At 36.2% G+C, this 21121-nt stretch overlaps 1 protein-coding gene across 1 annotated transcript in view; it reads right to left on the reverse strand.

Annotated features, from left to right (window-relative positions):
• PTPRD (protein tyrosine phosphatase receptor type D) overlaps positions 1-21121 on the reverse strand; it is a 452720-nt gene that overhangs the window by 142753 nt on the left and 288846 nt on the right. Inside the window, 1 exon segment of the mRNA XM_031060787.1 lies at positions 117-305. Coding sequence (XP_030916647.1) covers positions 117-305 — 189 coding nt within the window.

The following is a 21121-nucleotide window of genomic DNA, read 5'->3' on the forward strand; positions in this document are numbered from 1 at the left end:
AAAGAGAAATTATTACCTATAAATAAAATATTTTTTAAAAAGGAAGAGAAAGAAAAGAAAGAAAAAGTGAGAGAGAACAACTCTGGGCGTTGGTGGAAACAGTAACAAGACCCTACCTGAGCGTAGCTGCTTGATGCGGCCATTGTTGTTGCTTGTGTCAACAGGTAAAAAATCTTTGAACCAAGTTATTTCAGGATCAGGATTGCCACTGGCTGCACATAACATGGTAGCTGTACGAGTTCGTTCAACCACCTTCAGCTGTGGGCCCATATCAATGGTTGGAAAACCTCGAGGAATTTGATCCTCTGAAAAAAAAATTTATAAATTGAGGGATTTAATTTCAGTTGTGCAGAGCTGCATGTAAGCCCAAATCACCCTGCTTAACATTTGGTGATCACTTTATTATTTATAAACCACATACAATTGACGAAAATGCTGATACAAAAGAAAAAGTTAATTAAAAATGGCTATGAACTTCATAATTATAAAATCATATGAGATACACTGCCTAGCATGCAATCACTGGACTCATACTAAGGTACCATACAACACTGATGTTGGCCTTCTTGCAAGAGGCCTTACTATTTTACGTGAAATATCAAGTTACCATTATCAAGTCTACCAACATTAAGGAAAACTCCTCTTTATACCAGAGAAGTACACAAGGAAGGATCACTATGCAGTGTAAGATCTGGCCGCTAACTCAGAAGACCTAAGTCATGTTTCTTGCTTCCATCATTATTACTTATCTGCTGTTGCTTAACATCTATTCCCCCTGTGCTTTGATTGTCCATCTTACAGATGGACTTGAGAGTGCTTTACTGCTGCAGGGGAATGCTGCAAAGATGAATGCCTTATAGAACTAATAAAATTCTAAACCTTGCAGCTCTGTGGACAGTGAAGTTAAAGTGGCACGATACTCTCAATGATATTGAATAGATACAACAGTGTCTATTAAAATAATCAGATACAGTCCCAAATCCTCATGCTAGTGTGGTTAATACTGAAATATTAAAAAATATTGTACAAGAGTAATTGGCCTTCATAATGTGACACCTACTAGCAATTAACACTGAAAGCACAGTAGGATCAGGAAATGTCTCAGAAATCAAGTTTGCATAGCTAAAATAACCTGATTGAAATAAACAATCTTGCTCCTTATTTCCACTGCAATGACAAAAATATTTTTATTGAAAAATAATATTAATTCCATTCAAAAACTAAAATCAAAAATAACCAAAGAAAGAGGATCAACACTAACTATAAGCCACATGTTATGTAATGTCTTAACCAATCGTTACTGACATGCAATTGATTAGGGAATAAAACTAACAGGAGAAATTGTTCAACATTAACTCTCTTTAGTTAAGAAGTGTGACATTTTCAAAGATGTCAGATAAGTCTTCAGACTATTCTGAAAAAATTTATAGCAGGCAAACACAGCCTACAGATCTTTGTAGTTCCTGGGGTGTGATGTTGCTCATGAGCTACTTAACTGCTTGCAATACAAGTGCACATAGATAATCATAGAATAACAGAATGGTTTAGGGCCTTAAACAAAATCTTCATTTAACCCCTCTGCAAAATCTACATTTAACCTCTCTGCAACAAAATCTACATTTAACCCCTCTGAAATCTCTTCCACTAGACCAAATTTTTCAGAGATACATCCAACCTGGTCTTGTACATCTTCAGAGATGAGGGATCCACAACCTCTCTGAGCAACATATTTCAGTGCCTCACCACCCTGAGAGTAAAGCTTTTCTTCTTAAGATCTAATCCAAACCTACCCTCCTTCAGCCTAAGGCAAATCTCCCATTTCCTATCCCTTTTGAAAAGCTCCTCTCTAGCCTTACTGTAGCCCCCCTTTAGGTACTGGAAAGCATAACAAGGTCTCCAGAGCTTTATCCTTTCTCGGCTGAACAGCCCCAAGTCTCTCAGCTTTTCTTTGTAGAAGAGGTATTGCAGACCTCTCATCAACTTGTGGCTATCTACTGGACTCATTCTAACTAATAAAAGTCTTTCTTGTGTTGGAGGCTCCAGACCTAGACACAGTATTACAGGTGAGAGTCTCACAACAAAAGAATAGAGGGGTATAAGCATATGCCTTGGCCTCCTGGACATGCCTCTCTTGATGCAGTCCAGGATAAGGTTGGCTTTCTGAGCTGCAAGTGTACATTGCAGGGTCATATGAAACTTCTCATCCAAAAACATCCTGTCTTTCTTCCCAGGGTAAGCCTCAATTTGTTTTCCACTAAGTCTGTATTGTTATTTGGAATGACCCCAGCACAGGTACAGAAACTTTCACTCAGCCTTGTTGCACTTCCTCAGGTTCCACGTCTCAAGCCTGTTAAGGTCAATCCATGTCCTTCACTGTGGTGACCCCATCACACAGCTTGGTGTCATTGGCATATTTGCTAGGGGAGCACTCAATCCCACTGCCCATGTTGCTGACAGAGGTGCAAGTAGCACTGGTCCCAATACGAATCCCTGAGGATCTTCAGCTGACACTACTGTCTAACTAGACATTGAGCTGTTGACTGCAACTCTAGGAGTGCCATCATCCAGCCAATTTTTTATCCACCAAGAGTTCCACCTCTCAAAATTCCTGCCTCTCAAGTTTAGAGACAAGGATGACATTTGGTAGAGTGTCACATACTCCACACAAATCTATGTAGAGGAATTCTGCTGCCCTTCTTTGTTCAACACTGCTGTAACACAATCCTAGAAGGCCACCAAATTTGTCAGGTGTGATTTGCCTTTACTGAAGCCATGTTGGCTGTCACCAATCACCTAATTATTTTCAATGTCTCCTAGCATACTTTCCAGGAGGATCTGTTCCATGACCTCTACAAGCACTGATGTGAGACCTATAGTCTCAGACCATGGCCTGCAGTTTTTTGCTCTTCCTTATAACCCTTTTTAAAAGTGGAGTCATGTTTTCCCCTTTCCTGTTAGTGGGAATTTCACCGACTGCCACGAGTTTTCAAATATGATGTGTAGTGGCTGCATTCTTTCATCCCAACACTCTAGTCATAAGAGAGGTCCCTGTGTTTCCATGATGCCAATTAAAGTCATAGACCTACAGGCATCCACACATCCCTAGTACAACCCATGCTGCATGTGTTAGCACAAAGGGGTTTTAAGTTGCTCTCCAATGAAGCTGACTTTCTGTCTGGTGTGGCTGGACTGTCTTGGTGCTCTGCTGCAGACCTGCATACCCTCTCCAGACTCTTTCTGGCTCAGCCATCTAACTAGTATGTGTGGGATGGCATGTCCCACACTTTATCACTATTAAACCTGATGATATCTCCCTCCCCTCATATCTAATTTAAACCTCTATCAATAAGCCCTGCTAGCCCTTCACCAAAGAATCTCTTCCCCCTTGGAGAGAGCTGAATCCCACCTTTATTCAGCAAGCCAGTGCCACATATATAGGCCATCCCATTATCAAAGAAATTAACATTTTGGTGATGACACCAGTCATGGAATCATGTGGGTCCATCTGTTTCTTTCAGTGCTAATACCTGCAACTGGAAGAACAGAGGAGAAATAATCTGCACCCAATTCACCAATTCCAGGGCCTTGGTACATTGAACACAACTGTCCAGAAAGCTTTCATGACTCTTCAAAACAAGGACTTCTACCAATCAGTTGATAAATGCCAAATCATTCACCAGCCGTAGGCTCTTCCCAAAGAAAGGTATGTTTCATGTCTGCTTATAAAAGTCCTTGCTTTGGTATTAGCTGACAGGATTTGACTTGGGACACAGAACAGGATTTTTATGACCTTACCTTTCCTACTTGGCTTATACAAAAAACCCTAGAGTCCCTTTTGCAAATACCTAAGTGTACAACAAAGATAATCTATCTTGAATGTTAATAGGATGAAGTAGTAAAGAGCTTCCCTTTCTTATTTTTAATAAGGGCAATTAAATTCCATCCATCTGCCTTATGCATACAATCTCTATGAATGAATGGTCTTCATGAAATTTTAATGAGAAACATCAAAATCGAACATTCAAATACCCAGAACTCATATTTTTGGCAGTTGTGGCTGGTATCCAACCAGGTTTTCAGGTATCTGGCAAAAAACCCAGCTATACAATATCAAATGGACAAGGGAAATAATGAAATTTCTAATTGGAGGGCTTATCACAATGGATTTCATTTTTAGGATGTTATTTACTTTTTTTCCTCTAAGTTTATTCACAATTTGTACAACTGTCTTTACACATTAGTGATACCAAGTATGACAGATCATCAAACACTCTACGAAACAAAGCTGAGCATCAAATCATTGTACAACTGCATCTCAGCCACAGTAAGAGGAAAGTAACTATTGTAAATGTTTTATATAGGTACCTCTATAATTTTACGTGAAGTGGCCAGGAAAAATATTTTTTACTGATCATTAATATACTCACTAGGTTCTAAACTACAATATATTCTGCTCTTCCCATGTAAAATTCAGTTCCAGTCAATTAGTTTCGAACTCATCAACAATTTAAATCAGACTTGACCTTCTCAAAGCCATTTGGTACTGTCATTTTTAGAGGCCATTAAAGGTCAGATTTTTCTGTCCTTGTGGCTTAGTGACTTATACATGTAATACATATTTTGTTTAGCATGACAGATACAAGTGATTTAGAAATAGGCCACATATTTTGAATTTGTTATTTGTCTTGAAGGTGTTGAATTTCATTACTGGCATTAAAAGAATGCATTTAGTACAGCACTAGTATAATTTCCAATTGCTGCATGACTTCACAGAAGTTATTTGTCATCGTATGATCTGAACAATGTAGAAAACAATTACAGAGAGAGGTTACCAGATGAGCCCTTAAGAGAGAATGCAACAAAATGACATTGCCTTGCTTTGGATCATGGCTCTTCGTATTTCTCAAATCTCTGTATATTCAATCAGTTTGACATTGCTCACCCAAGGCATACAGAATGGACAACAAACAGAAGCTGGAAGCCACTGTGCTCCAAGACAGTTATGATCTTCTTGCCATTACTGAAACCTGGTGGGATGTGAATGGAGTGTGACTGTTGATGTCTATAGGCTTTCCAGAACAGACAGGTGAGGAAAGAGAGAGGCAGAGGGGTGGCCCTCTACATCAGGAAGTAGACTGAGTGTGAAGAGCTGTCTCTGAAGAGCAGCCACGAGCAGGCCAAATGCCTGTGGCTAAGGATCAGGGACCAAAGCAACAAAGGGAACCTTGCGGATGGTTTTAAGTGCAGACACCTGATCAAAGGGGCCCTATTGATGAAGCCTTCTTGCTCCAGCTACAGGAGGCATCATGCTCACAGGCTCTTGTCCTGCTGGGGCACTTCAACCATCCCAACATCTCCTGGGAAAGCAGCATAGAAAGCTGCAGGCAAGCCAGGAGACTTTTGGAAAGAATGAGGGATATTTTCTGAAGCAAAGGAATAGACAGCAGCCCTACCAGAGGCGATATAATCCTGGATCTGAAGGGCACCAATGGAAGCAAGCTGATGTTGAACATCAGGGTTGGAAGGAGTCTGGGCTGCAGTGATCACACATTGCTGGAGTTTGCAGTCATGAGGGGTGTGGGCCAGGTGAGGAACAAAGTTAGGCCCCCAAGCTTTAGGAAAACAGACTTCCAGCTCTTCAAGGAGATAGCCAGTGAGATCCACTGGGAGACTTCCCTCAGGGACAAGGGAGTGGAACAGAGCTGGCAGATCTTTAAGGAAGTCTTCCACCATGTGCAAGAGCTGGCAATCTCCAGGAGCAAGAAACTGTGCAAGGAAGGCAAGGGAATAGCAGGGCTGAGTAGGGAACTGTTGGTCAGACTGAAGGGAAAGAAGCAAATGGACAGGCAGTTGAAGTTAGGATGGGTGGTGACCTAAGAGGAGTAGAGAGATGAAGTATGGTTGTGTAGGGATGAGGTCAGGAAGGCCTAGGTGAAGCTGGAATTGAACCTGGCAAGGGATTGTTCAAGGTCAGGTTGGATAGGGCTCTGACCAATCTGATCTAATGGAAGGTGTCCCTGTGCATGGAAATAGATGACCTTTAAGATACCTTCCAATGCTGGCCATTTTATGATTCTATGTTCTGTAAACAATGTCCTTGCTGCCAGTGTAGTAATTGCTTCCCTTCCAAGAAGCTTGATTGGAAAAAGCACATTACCTTTTACATTCAGATTTCAATATAAGTATACCTTAAACAAATGTAAAATCCATAATTTTACTTGTTGTTGCATTTGTCCTAGAGGTGAGCTTGCCCTCACAAATGCAACAGCATCTAGAGGCTCAAACTCAGTGGTTTTGTGTGAACAGTAATTTTGATGGAATGGTATCTTGAAAATAGCCACAAGTTAAAATTATGCTCTATCAAAAAAGAAAGCATACTTATCTTTAAGTGGTACTGATAGAAAAAATCATAGCTGTGCCACAACTATGTATTATAATCTCTGTACTGCTCATTGCTTAACTCTATTTAACAAAAAAAAAAAAAGTGCAATCTCTTTCTTAGATTTTTTAATTAGTGATGTAATTATTTCATAAAATTTTAAGAATGGAACTTCCCAAACTATGCAGGTGTACTGTAAGACTATAGGTATGCAAAAGCTGGACCCAAAGAAAGAAGAGGATTTCAGTACAATGGCTTTGGCGCTTTGTGGTAAAACCTGCATGTCTAATATAAAACACAACTAAAGAAAGAGGAAGACAGCCATATTTAGCTAGGATTTGTGCCACAGCTTCTTAACACTTTTACTACTTTTTCTGTAAAAGGTAACCTTCAGACCATGCATAGGCCCTGCTAGCAGCAAGAAGAGTGTTAGTTTTCAGAAACAGATTGAGTCATGAAGTCTTAAATTTTGCATAGCTACCTTACTGAATCACTCTGGCAATCACAATCATGATTTAAAAAGAAAGACTGAATAGTGTGAATAGTCTTCTGAGTTATAGTACAATATGATGATATTACTATGATATGGATATCCAAAGCAAATAGTTATGACTTTGGTTTTGGATTATGGACTATAAAGGCAAAGTAATAGCATCAGGACTTAAGGCCAGACATTGTCAAGAACACTGGCTAGTATGTCTGTTAAGTATTTAATTTCACATTAACTATTTTCACCACAGAAACATCCATGTTCCAGAATATGAAACTGGAGTTCATATTCATATGTAGCACAGAATACTAACCTGTAGTTAAATCTACAAGTTAATCTAATTAGTTTAATATAATTAAATCTGTGTATCTGCCTAACTAAAATACATACTCATAGTACTTGACTGGGCATCTCAAAAATTTTGCTTATGTAAACCAGTTATTCTTATTGAGCAAATGGAAGGTGGTTCTCTACTCTATTCAGGAAGAAAAGAAAGTGAATCTATTTCAAGATTCACTGATAGGTTTGCCACAGGCAAATTTTAGTCATTCTGCAGCTCACAGTATAAAAAGGCACACATGGAGCATGCCCAGAATACATTATAGATACTGAAGATAAACTGCCACAATAAGGTTTATTATTTCAAAGAACAGTGTAAATAAAGCTTTTATTTTCACTATTCCAGATGGCAGCAGCATATAATTTGCACTGTTTTGACATCATGACCGTATTATTCAAAATCATTCTTCTTCCTTCTGAACTGAATGCAGGATTGAGAACAGTAAAATCAAAAAGACTAGGGGAGGAACTAAAATCACCGTTTTGCAGTGAATTTGGTATTCTGTACTATTATTGAAGAACCATAGATACAAAGGAATTAAAAAATAAACCCAGAGCCAATTCTAATTATACATAAAAATTAAATTGGATTTAAAATATATAAAGCATCAGAGAAGTGCCAGTTAATAAACATTATTCATACTGAAACACTTTACAAGGCAAATTTTGGCAAATAGAAGTAATTATGAACACACAATAAATTATTTTGTGTGATCCTTTGTTCAAATTTGCTATATACAGATGGATACTTAGTGGTGTTGTACATCAGTAAAGCAGGGTACTGTATACACTAGAATAATAGATCTCGGTACTGGTTGGGAGTTCTCTTTAATTTCACACTATTTTAGCTCATGAGGAAAGCGAATTAGATGTTGATAAGATGATCAGTAAAAATTCAACGTAAGAACAGCTGTCCATACCATCCCATCAAAACCCAGGCATTTCAAAGTATCTTCATATACTGAAGAGATGTGCAAAGCACATTTTGATACAAAAGAAAACAAATTTGTTTAGTAGCTCTGTATGCAATTACCCTGCAAATTGCAAAGTAATGTCTATATAACAGAACACAGAGCCACTTAGACTGAATTATCATTTGTATGAATGTTGAAGCAGCAATTTCACATTGCATTAAGTCAGTTAACATTCATTGTTATTAGCATTTAGCTTTAAATAAGTTCTCTGTTTTAACAAATGAGTGCACTGAGCCTTTGAAATTAGATATCTTCTAATAAAGAAAAAGGAATTTGCACATTTCAGCAGTTCTCAAAATCTGCAAAATTAGACTGCACATAGCAAGCTTTTCCCAAAGTGACCTGTCTCACTCACATAAACAATCAAATATCTCTCACTCTGCTTTAACAATGACATGATGTCTGAACAACAAGAATTAACATTTGTGGATTCATCATTCATATGAAAACACAAGCCTCAAAGTAAGGTTTTATTCTCAGATCTCTACACAGTCGTGTCATAGCTTAGAGCAGACCATATCATCTGAACATCAATATGCCCAAATTTGGATGTCTGTTCTGTTCTGTTCTGTTCATTTGGAATGTAATAGGAAATACAACAAGCTGTGTCTCAAGAAAAAAAAAAAAAAAAAAAGGTGGGGAATCCAAGCATCTCTACCAGATATCCCTTATCTAACACAAGGAGAGGACTCAGAGTCTAAGGTAATGAAACAAAGGCAGAGAATGTGGTCGTTTAACAGCAAGGTATCATATATTTAGGAAAATATATTTTGCACTGGTGAATAAAAGACAAGAGGACTGCAAAGGGCAGCAATATGAATTTCCATGATTACTGTTTCTAATTTAAGGCTTAGTTTCCAGACGGGGTTAGGATTTAGATTACACTAAATCGGGGTTAAACTGGGGCTTGCCAAGAATCAAGATCAGAAAAACAAAAAAGCATGCTTTCTCTATCCAGTCAGTAATTTTAACACACTAATATTTGTGCTTTTACATTCTCTTTACTTCTATTTGAAAAATAAAGGGGAAAAGGGTGCAATGCAGGTAGTCCTTGTTTTACACTTTACTTTCTCACATCACATACAGCTTTACGGTGAGGTAAATAAGATGAGCAGCAGGTTCATATGTACACCATAGCACATTTTTCATGTTAGTAGCTTGAATATACTGACTGGCCCAGAACATATAAAACATTCTTTTCTTCCACTCCTTTCTACTCATTAGTGCTCAGTGTTAAAATATTTATACTAGCAAATGACGCTTTCTATGAGTAGTTACCTTGTACTCATTCAGTATAAAGCAATAAATACTAATAAATGTAAAGCAATAAATCATCACAATCAAGTTCCAAAATCTCAGTTTGAGAATGGGGTAGGAGCATCTTGTTTTCTTGTGTTCAAAAGAGCAAGACAGAAAGAAGTAAGAAAGAAAGAGGAGCTGTCTGTCAAAGGAGTTCTCAGACCATAGAGTCTGCCTCTTCTTCCTTCCTTGTCATGGCCATTTCTGTTACTGATATTACACTGCTTTCAAGGAATTGTTTCCTCAATGCCATAATCTTCCCCAATGTTTTTTTAATGCAGCCTACATACTCTGTAGCCCAAACTGTCAACAATAAACTGTACTAACTGCATTATTGCCACAGCTGCAGAACCTGACAAAGCAACTTGTCAAAACCATTAACTTTGTTGAAATATTGTTTCTAAAGGAGAACAACATTATTTTCTGCATTTCTACTTCAGCATTAAACTTGTACATTTTAGAAAGAGAAAGAGGATATTTTCACTTTGGTAATTGGTTACATAGATGCTCCAAAACAGGAGATAGATGGTGGTTATATAGATTCTCCTACTGTTTACCTCCATAAAAGAAAGAAATGAGGAATAAAGGTTGTGAAACTGTATTCCTTAAGTTTTAACAAAGGATATTTCATTCAGGATGTTAAAAGCCATTTTGGTTCAGTGAATTAAACAGTAAGGTAGTGTCTATGCATTTCAACTGATTTTCTGGTGCCCAGCACAACAATGCACCTGTACAGATGTAGCAATTTGAACGTTACTGCATCGTTTCAATAAACAGCAAATGTAAGTATTAAAAAAACCCCCATCAAACAACAGAAGTCCTATTACTGCTGAAGTGACAGGGAAACTAAAGATATGTTGTCAGAACAGAAATTGAACTTTGGAAAAATGCAGTCGAAGAAGACATCCCTTGAAATTCAGTACTATTCAGTGTTGTACTAATGCTACTTATACAAAATATGAACCATTTTTCTATATTCAATGCTGCATTCATCTTCATTGGTCTGAAGATCATGCTCACAACATTCATAATGTTTGCATGATTACAGATAGGTGACTGTAAAAAAGCAATAGATACAGTCACCTCCCATTTTTATCCTTTCTTTGCTTGACTTATTTTAAATCTTTCTACCATTATGCACATGTATTTATCAATTATTAAGAAATCACTGGAATATGTAAGACACAAAACAATGCCTTGTATCATGTACTCCCAATATATATAAGCAAAAGACAGAACACCAAATACTGGTAGAAGTTAAAACACATGGCATCTTTGAAACTGTATGAACCTTTAACAGAAGGAAGGAAGTAGTTCCTTTATGAGTAGATGGTGAAGTTATTCTCTGATTGCTTGGCTGAGCAGGGAGTGGGTGTGCTCCAGACTTCACTCTTCATATGCCTGAACATGAGGGAGGAATCCCTCTCACTATTTGTGTGTGTCACCACTTTTGGCAACATCCCTTTTTGCAGATATTGAGAAGATGCCTATCTCCTTACAGGGATCTGATAGCAGAGAAGAACAAATGTAGGAAAAAGCAGAGAAGGGAGTAGATATGAATTGCTTTTTTGTTTGGGGTGAGTTTCACCACTTAAATAAGTTCTTTTTCCAAAGAATAACACTCCAAAGACAAGGATGCTAGAGGGTGAAAACACCATTGGCTTCTGGTCTAGAAGGATACTGAAGGGCTTTCTCTCTAGCAGAGGACACACACTGCTTAAAATTCAGCTTTTCACAGTCCTCTGGCAAGCTGAATAACCACTGTTGACAAAAAACCTCTAATCAGCATGGAGTCACACAGAACTCAACATTAACGCTTTATGGTACACACATGGCTAAGGCAGTCAACATTTCAAGGTTTTTATTCCATAAAGACTCAAAGATTCATGACAACAAGGGTTCATTTTGTCACCCAAACTTAATGTTTAGAACTGTGGCTTGCGACTTTGAGTCCTACCTGAAATTTGCTGCTGCCCTAAGATGAAGTAAGTGGGAATAGTCTGTGATTGAAGATGCTTCATGATATAATAGTGAGTGCTGCTATTAGAAATGATAGATAACGTCTGTACTCTGAGTTATTGTGTGAAAGAAAATGCTCAACATGCCAGCATGCTCTGAAGCATGGCAGAGGCCCTGCCTTCCACTTGCAGAGGTGATGCAAGGCAGCACTCACTCTCCTCTGCTGGTAGCTTGCTCCTGTCCTATGCTCCTCCAACACATTTTTCACAATAATATTCACATGGCCTTGAAAGAGGTATTGTGAAATACTGTGAGCTGAATGGAGCATACTCAAGCAGGCTCTCTGGAATGTTGAGGGAGAAAGATTACTTTAAATGTGACACTTTCGCATTTGTCTAGACACAACAGCTAATATTTCTCATGGAACTGTAAATGAGGAGTGATGTGGGAATTCATTCATAAGATGTTCAACATAGAAAAACACCAGATTTACTCAGCTTTGCTATAACTATTGCTACAACTGGCTTGGATAATTCCAACACAATTTATATTGTCATTAATTTGAAATAAGATCTGGGCATAGGAATATAGGATGTTAGAAAGTGTTATTTTTAAAAAAGCTTTTTTATATGCTGAGATCAAGGTTCACACCTCTAAGCACATCATATTTTAACTACTTTTTCATTATTTTAAATTATCATTTAAATAATAATTCAGTGCTAACTCTAAAAAAGTTGGCAAATCAAAGTCCACAACAGTCAGTGTAAATTGAAATTTTTTAGTCTAGAGTCTGAGTGGATATATTTAAATTACAAATAAAATGTGTTCCATAATATTTTTAATAATTTTCCTAGCAAATATTATTGATTTTATATATAGTATAGGCAAGCTTTTTGTTCTCACAGTTTCTGTTTAATTTTTTCACAAACTTCTATCCATCTAATTAAAGACCATCAATCATTCGTGATCTTTTTAAATTATGAGCCTTGGTCGCTTCCAGTTGATTTTGCTTTCGTTTGTTCTGTTATTTTGTAGAAGAAATTTCTGCGAATGAAAATGATAATTATTTAACAAAAAACAGTAGTGATGCTTCAGTTTTGGTGGAATACTTCACTGGCATGTACATAAAAAACCAGCTGTTCAGCACAGCTGGAAGTCATGGACTGCAGTGATGTCTGGGATAGAGTTTGAATAGTCCAGTGTGATTGCCAGAAGGGTGAGAGTCATCATGTCAGGCAGGGAAAGCAGGGGATGAGAAACAGAGAAAGAATAGAAGAAAGTTTCATGTTTTGTCAGTTACTTGCAAAAAACATTAACAAATAGTTAATGAAGTCAAACAGCTGTGGAGAGACAGTTCCTGCCTTTGAGCAGACCCAGCGTGACAAAGTAATCTTAGCATAGCATTGTATGTGTCAAGTACATCAAAACCAGTGTAACCACAGAAAGCCTCCACACCAGCCTTGTCAACAGACTTAACATCTGATAAGTTTCATGAAGAAGGTACCAGTGAAGAAAACAGAATGCTTAATAACAGAAGATGTGGATGTGCCCAGTGGTGAATTAAAACTCAGTGGAAGGCCCTACGCTACAGAAGTAATGCAAGCAATTGACCGAGGTCCGCGGTTATATATGCCTTCAATAATAGAACTCTTTCTCTTTGGATTTATTAAGAGTAACATCTGTCATCCATTTTACAACAATATAAAACTCATGTCTTTTAGAGAAACAAGATTGAACTGTTTTTCCTGTGGGCTGGAGAGGTAGGCATGAAGATCTTGATATGTGCTCTTCAGAAGGAATTTGGAACAGGTCAGATGTTACCATAATTGAGAAATAATTTATACCACTAAACAAATACATAGCAATAAATTTCTGTGAAAAGTATTTCAGTATTCCAAGACTTTTTTGTACCTGAAGAAGACTTAACAATTAACCTGTGCGTGCTAAATAACTTTCTGCTCTTTTTCATGATGACATTCTACTTTTGAGTATTTGAGTATGTATCACTTTAAGTGAAACAATACAAGTTGTTCCATTAAATGAAATGTAAGAAGGGTTTTAAAAAGAAGAATTAGTTGTTTTTGCCTCTTCTGTAACTTCCACCTCCTTTGGCAAATGAGGAAAGTATTTTGCTAATATATAGATAGCTTTTTGTGTGTTTGTTCTTTCTTTAAATATTGTGCTTCTGGAAAAGTTTTGTCTAAACCATTTATTCTGATGTATCCCGAAATTCATTCTTTCTGATTTTTAACCTTTAATATGACACATTTAAGCCTTCATGACCTATTGCAGCTGTATGTCCATAAACACTTGTATCTCCAAAGCCCCATCCTAATATCTTCCCATCCTCAAAAAACCAAGTAAAAACTTCAAAGAACACCAGCAAGAACTTTGAGAAAAAATAATCTCTTGTATTTTAATCCTAAAATGTTTATGCTCCTCTATTATCAACATTTTCTCATATTATCAACAGTTAGTCCAACATTTTTTAATTCTCCAACTCTTTGGCATTTAGCAGCTGGCTTTCCACAAAAGTCAACATCACGGAGATAACAACTGCAGAAGCATGACAAAGATCTTTCCTGAACACACTGAAAATCTCCCTCTGCACTAAAAAGTCTGAAAGATCTTGGAAATTATCAGCAAGTACCTCACAAATCTCCATGTGTGTTGCTGATCATGCTTTGCAGCTCAGACGGGAAGTAAGACTATGTGAGTTTCTATTACTGAGTTAATTACTCAAAAGAGAAACAAAACAATGTTTTTACAATATAAGGTCCTGCTGAGGCCTTCAAAAACTGACAACAAACATACTTAAATGTTTCTACCAGTTTTAAAGATGCTTCACAGAAACATCTTTCTCACAAATAAAAATCTGAAAATGCTCCTAAAACAATTCATGACTACCACACATAGCACTCTTATGCTGTGCTTGAATTTGGACAATGTATTTTATTCCAGAAGTGGAGATTCCTTAGAAAATATCTTATTCTACACGAAAATTAAAAATGTAACCAACTGTGAGCTGTAAGTTATTGCTTCCTGATTCAAACTTAATAGGACATCAGAAACTACCAAGGGTTTAAAAGTTAGGATATATCACCTGCAACTTTGGGGTCTATTTTTCTAATAATTCTAAGTCAGGTAAAAGTGTACATCCATTATATATCAGGAAAACATGTAGTAAGGCTAAATTAACTGATGCACGACATCTGCAAGGCCAGTGTGTAACAGTGTAAATTACGTGACTCCTTCTGAGTATGTCAGAGGGTTTCTCAGATCTTATTCTTTCCTATCTTTTTCACTATAGGGTAAAAGTTCTTTCCAATAAAGGTAAAAAAAAAAAAATATTATTCATGTAACATGATTTTGCAAAGTGTTTCAGAAAGCAGACTTATGCATTACAGTGAAAAATGGGTACAGTTTGATCTTTATAGCTCCATAAAATGAGTAGATTTTTAAAAATTTCATAATTAATTTCTTGTTTTCTACAGTATTTAGTAATATTCAAACTACTGCATATTGAAAAAGATAATTCAAAATCTATTTTCAACATTCCATAACATCTTATGACTGTATAAATTATGGGAAAATCCTACATATTTCCTAAATCTAGGTATTCTGTTCAAAATAATCATATGTAGAAAATTATTTCTTGACTGTCTTCCAATGGCTTTGATAGTCTTTCATTACATAATTTGTCTAACTCAAAGACACTGAGTTGAGGACATTGAGGAAACTGACTGTAATGGAACTATTTACACACTTAAGCATGTTGCCAAAACAACTGTCATGTTTTCTAAATTCATTGCCATTTCATTTCATAAGTTATTGCATGTCCTTTTTTCTTCCTACTCCATTTCATTTCATAAGTTATTGCATCTCCTTTTTTTCCTACTCCAAAGCAAACCAGTTCACTTACAAATTTTCCCACACACATGACAAACATTACACTCTGTAACTGAAGTCAACTTGCATGCATTTCACTTGCCTGTCTGAGACTCATAAAGTGCAGTTTAGATTTTATGCTGAGTAAATTGAAAATTTAGACATGCATCATCAAGAATATTTCATTTTGTCACGACAGTAGGAATAAACTTTATGCTTAGCGAACACAGCATTGCAGAGAAATATATTATTATTTTCTTATATCATGGGAAGAACAAGGAAGCCACTTAGCATTTGCTCTTATCAAAGCCATCAAACTTCTTAGGGCCTGCACAGGTAGTCTTTTTTACACAAACAACACTGAAAATTAGTTACTAGAAAACCAAGATAAAAGCAAAAAGGAATTTCCAAGTCGCTATTTTGGCAATGCAGGCAAACCTACATACACATATGCAATAATTGATTAAAAGTTCCATGGTATTTTATCAACATTCATGGCTAATAACTGTGTTTTAGATCACAATAGGATCCTGAGGCAAACAGCACTGAGCTTCTAGCACTATAGCAAATACTGAGCACTAGCTAAATAGTAAAATTACCAATTACCACTACTGCTTGTTCTAGCAGCTACATGTTGATCAACCTACTATTTAGAGGTTATATGACTGAAAGCTCACAGCTGGAGGTTGCAGAGGAGTAAGGGAACAACTACACTCTCAGGCAGTATGTTTGTTTAATAATTATTACAATATAGCACATATATTTTCTGTTCTCTTGGTGTATATATAATACTAATTATAAAGAGAAGAAGCAAGAAAAAGAAAAGATGCTATAAAACCTAGAATTCATATTTAGCATGTGTATTGCAGGCAAAACCAGGACAGTATCCCACAGAATGATCTAGAAATTGAATAGCACCATTGTTAGTATTATTAGCAGTGTTGAACAGAGACATTGATTTTATATCAATTTTATTTTACTGTATCCTTAACATTCTAAGTGATTTCTGTTGTTTCATCTACACATAAATTTATGTTGTTACAGTAAGGTTCCACCTTTCTGTATATTTACCTTTCTTTATATTTGTCTACCAGTAGTGTAACAAGCTATGTTTATTTCCTTAAGACTATGGAGATGAATGCTTAGAAGATACTTATTGAGTTTTAAGCTCTGATCTTCCTGGTATTTTTACTCTAGAGACAAGTATCTTTTAAAACCACTTTTCCTTTTCCTTTTTCTCCCTATTTTCTTTCAGCAGAGGAGTCTTTCAGCCAGTGTTTAGTCTTCTGTTCAAAACCACATCCCTAGAAAGTTGTAACTATTTGTCAATCTCCCAAAAGCAAAGATAAGAACTTAAAGTACTCCTTTCATTTTAGCTGCAAAATTAACTCCTTGCTCCCCTCTTGTTGCTAAATTCATTTAAAATTGCTGGTGCTCTTGGCTGTGGTTAGCTGCCTAGAGCCATGGTGTCTGTAAGGCAGAGTTGGAGCAGCACATTTTCCATTCAGCTACACAGTGCTGGTACACACTTTATGCCAGAGAGCTCCAGTGAAGGGTCTGAAGTCAGTCTGTGCACTGCCTCTGGCTAACACCAGAGGAAATTAAAATTTAGGAAGATTTTATTGCAGGTTATGAAGTTATGGTGTGGATGAATTGCTTTATCTCCAATATGACAGCTGTCCCTGCTGTGATATTGCTTTATCACTTCAGACAGACACTCTACTTGTAGCATTAAATACTAGAAGTAAATAAGTAGTACAGTAAATAAGACTTGGTGATAACAATACTATTCCTGAGTGTGACAATTTACTTTTCCAATTCTGAGCCTATCATATATGATGAAACTCCCATCTCTGAAGTTAAGAGATGTTTGAGTGTGTAATGCTTTGCAAGATGCAGGTACGGAAAACATGACTCTCTGCTTTCTACCTTTTGTAAGATGCTTTCCATATGGAAAGGGACAGCTAAGTTCACTCATAATTTGGTGGTAGCATGTCAACCTACTGGAATATACAGGGTAAAAGACTGTGGGTAAAACTCCCAGAAGAATTTTAACATGCAATTCTGAAAGAAGAAATGATAGAGAGGTAACATCTGCAATATGACTATGCATGTGAGATACTTGCGCTCAGACTCAAAACAGCATAATGATCACATCTGCATGCAAATTCCAAAATTTAAATGTGATGAAGACATATGTGGTACTTAAAAACTGAAAAACAAGCCTCAGTTTCTTTCTGAGCAGTGAATGCTATAATCACTCCACAGATATTAACAGTCATTTCAAGCTTTTCAGATTAACTAATGCCATATTTTATTCTGGTTTTTTTCTTCACTTAAAAGAAAAATCTAGCTCATACTAGAATATTAAGAGCAAAAGATGGTTTATATTTCTTTTTGTATTCCAACAAAACTACTAAATGCCAAGCAGTCACATTTTATTTCAGGGATTATTACTGAAGAACTTTGTTCAGTTAGTTTGTTCATGAGAAAATTAAGTCGCAGAAATGAAAAAATTCCTTAAATCCCAATCTACCATTTCTAGAATTATTTCATAACTTCATTTTCACTTAAATGAAAACCAAATCTTGTGGGAAATGCAAAATATTTTTTAAAAATATAGAAATGTTTGGTTACATCTAGGCACAGATTCCAGCTCTTGAACTTGAAACCCAAAGATGACTAGAATAAAGAAAAACACATAATATTCTAAATTCCTGTAGAGGACTCTAGAGAGACCTCAGGAAGTAGTTTTAGAAGGATAGTAATTAATTTTGGTTAATAGCTAACTCATTTTACTTTTTTTTTTAATCATTTCCCCAGAGAAAGGTTATTCTTAAAACTGAATCACAGATTTTCAGAAAAACATAGAAAACAAAAGTCTTATCCTAGAAAAACATAACATTTGAAGCTGCCTTCAAAGAGTCAATATTTAACTTCTCTGTTTTGATGAAGAAAACAGGAAGGACTGATAATACATTTTGTAGTGAACATACATATGTTAGGAAGAAGAGGCTTCTTTACAAGGCACACAGCCAGGACACTCAAACTTAAATACATATCAGATTCAAATGTTCTGCTATTGTGATACAAGTAAGGAACAAGTCACTAAACTATGCTGGATTTGGGTAACAATATTCAGATTATATAACATAATTTGATCTTCACAACAGCATAAGTCTGAGACAAGGATGTCTGCTTCTGTATTTCTTATACTAAGTAGTATCTTCAGAAGATCTGTAGACTTCTATGGGACTGTTTTAAAGTCTGATATCTATAATAAAATACTATTTTAATACGCAAATGACCAATAATGAATCATACCCTGATATAAGTTGAAAAACAGTGGGTAGGATTCTGCAACACAATCTGAATTCATAGCAAAAGACAGTTTGTGCACTATGCAATGCTCCTAGGATCTGTGGTTCATTTCTACAGCCAGCTGGTCTTTCACAAAAAATGGCTACATGTTCTCTGTGCAATTATTACTCATACACATGGAATTAATCTGTTCTGCCCAGAGTTTCCACTCAAATCACCCTTCAGTATCTCTCAAAAATATTCTCTTTCAAAACAACAATGGACAGAAGGGTTGAAGGACCTCAATTTGTCCCAAGATACAGACACTGACCAATAAAGGCATTGCAATTGGAAAGTAAGGGCCCTTGAATTTCTCAACGCTCCCTAACTCCTTCTCAATGCTTGGTAATTCTTGATATGCCAGAACTCACGAAGTTCAGCTGCTTTAAAACCTTCTACTCTTCTTGAGGATTCACTCAACCAGACACCACACCACCAGTCTGGAAATAAGTTACTCATTCTCAGAGATGTTAGAAAATGTGTTTGACAACTCATGTTCCCAAATTTACTGTAAGTCTTATGGCATATGGATTTCAGAGGTAGCTCAGAATCCACGTGGTGAAAGGTAATATAATTTCACTGTGATGGTGCTTGTTGCTCAAAAGCACATACGTCTTGTGGTCTGGCTACAATATCAGTGTTTTGCTTCCTGCTGGGTGTAGGAAAGATATGTCTGCTGGAGAAGGAGGGGAACTGCCCAAGATTGACTTTGCAAATTCTTTAAATAGCTTCAACTTTGGTTAAGTTCAATACATGCCTTTATTCTCCAGTAATACCTCATTCTTGCTTTTGAAGGAATTTCAGAAGAAAAAACTCTGTGCTGAGTTCTAAGGTTTTTAAGGGTCAGAGCTTCAGATTTTACACTGAAGATCCTGTTTTGATGGCCATGTCATTGGGGGTTTTCTATATATAAATACAAATTTGTATAATAAAATGTCTTCTAACCAAAAGCCTCTACAGAATACAGTATGGTGCTTCTCATCCCTCTGAAAAGAAAACAAGCAAAAAAAAATACAAAATTTTCATTGATTTAGAAAAGAATCTAATGTTGTTGAGGACTGCAATTTTAAGCAAAAGAAAGCAGCAAACAAACATATTCACAAAAATAAATAAAACAGGCCAGTGTTAAGGATTTCCTTCTCTTTATTTATTATCCCATGCACAGAATAATTAATTGGTAATACATTTCCAGTTTTATAATAACACAGTATTTCAAAACTGAAGACATTTATTACAATGCCTGTGCAGTGTCTAGATGAGCACATTTAACCTCTTTGATTATATCTTTAGTAGAACTTCTCTTCATCTTTAATTATCAGTATTATTCATCCTCTGCAGACTCTTTAGCAGACTTTGTGAATTTAATCAGAATTATTACGTTCCCCTATATGATTAAACTTAAGCACATTCTGATTTTATCTTCACTATGGTTCAAGCTGATATCACTACTTACAAAAGGGATCATGATTTTTAAGTTTGAAAATTCTATGAAAGCTAACTGTGTATCATGTTTTACAATCATGTTTTAAGAGATTGTGAGACATTCAAATTCAATCCTGAATCAGTGTCTACATTGACAGGCACAATACAGAGAGAAGGGATGTTATTATAAAGAACCTACTACAAAATTCGAGTTTACTATAAAACATAGGGTCTACTATAAAATGAAAATGTTTTGTCAGTAACAATGAAAATAAAATATTTTGGTACACACAGTTAAAATGCTTAAATGCACTTCACTTCTCCACAAGGTGAGCATATACTTTGTTACATATTTGCATAAAAGATTTTACAAATTGATTTTCATACTGTCTGCCTTTTTTGTTGAGTAGGTGAAATAGATTTTCTGTCTCTAGCTTCTGAAAAGAAGAAAATAAAATGGCAGCTGTTCAGAAAATACACAGAAGGAATGCAGCAGGGTTCCACCATAACCATGGGTGACCTGAAAAAAATCTGTCAGGACAGTTTTGTTTTTCCATTTTTCCTATGAGAAGTTACGTTACAAATAATACACCAAAATCTTCACATGGATTATTTGCATGTTATAATAATGGTGAAGAAGTAAAATAAAAGTTTATAGTGGACTTTCTTAATGAAAGGAATTGAGTGGTGGATTTTTTCAGCTACACAGAAAATCATGAGGTCATAAAGCATATTTGCTTTCTGTACTGCTTGGGGAATACCAAATCAAATCTCTTTTTTATTGCAAGATGCTGAAAAGGTAAATAGACTTCAGAAAATAACACCAAAATTTAGGAAACAACTGAGTGAAGTAATTCATTGTGCAAGCTTGGAAGATTAATGTTAGAGCTCTCTTAGAAAATAGTTGAAAATAAATAGCTCAAGAGAAGGAGGATGAGCACAAAAGTAGGGCAGTAGTGGAATACTGGAGTCTTTCAGTCAGTCATAACAACATCAAAAAGTACCCTTAAG

This window comes from Geospiza fortis, unplaced genomic scaffold, assembly GCF_000277835.1.
Source record: "Geospiza fortis unplaced genomic scaffold, GeoFor_1.0 scaffold491, whole genome shotgun sequence".
NCBI classification, from domain to species: domain Eukaryota; kingdom Metazoa; phylum Chordata; class Aves; order Passeriformes; family Thraupidae; genus Geospiza; species Geospiza fortis.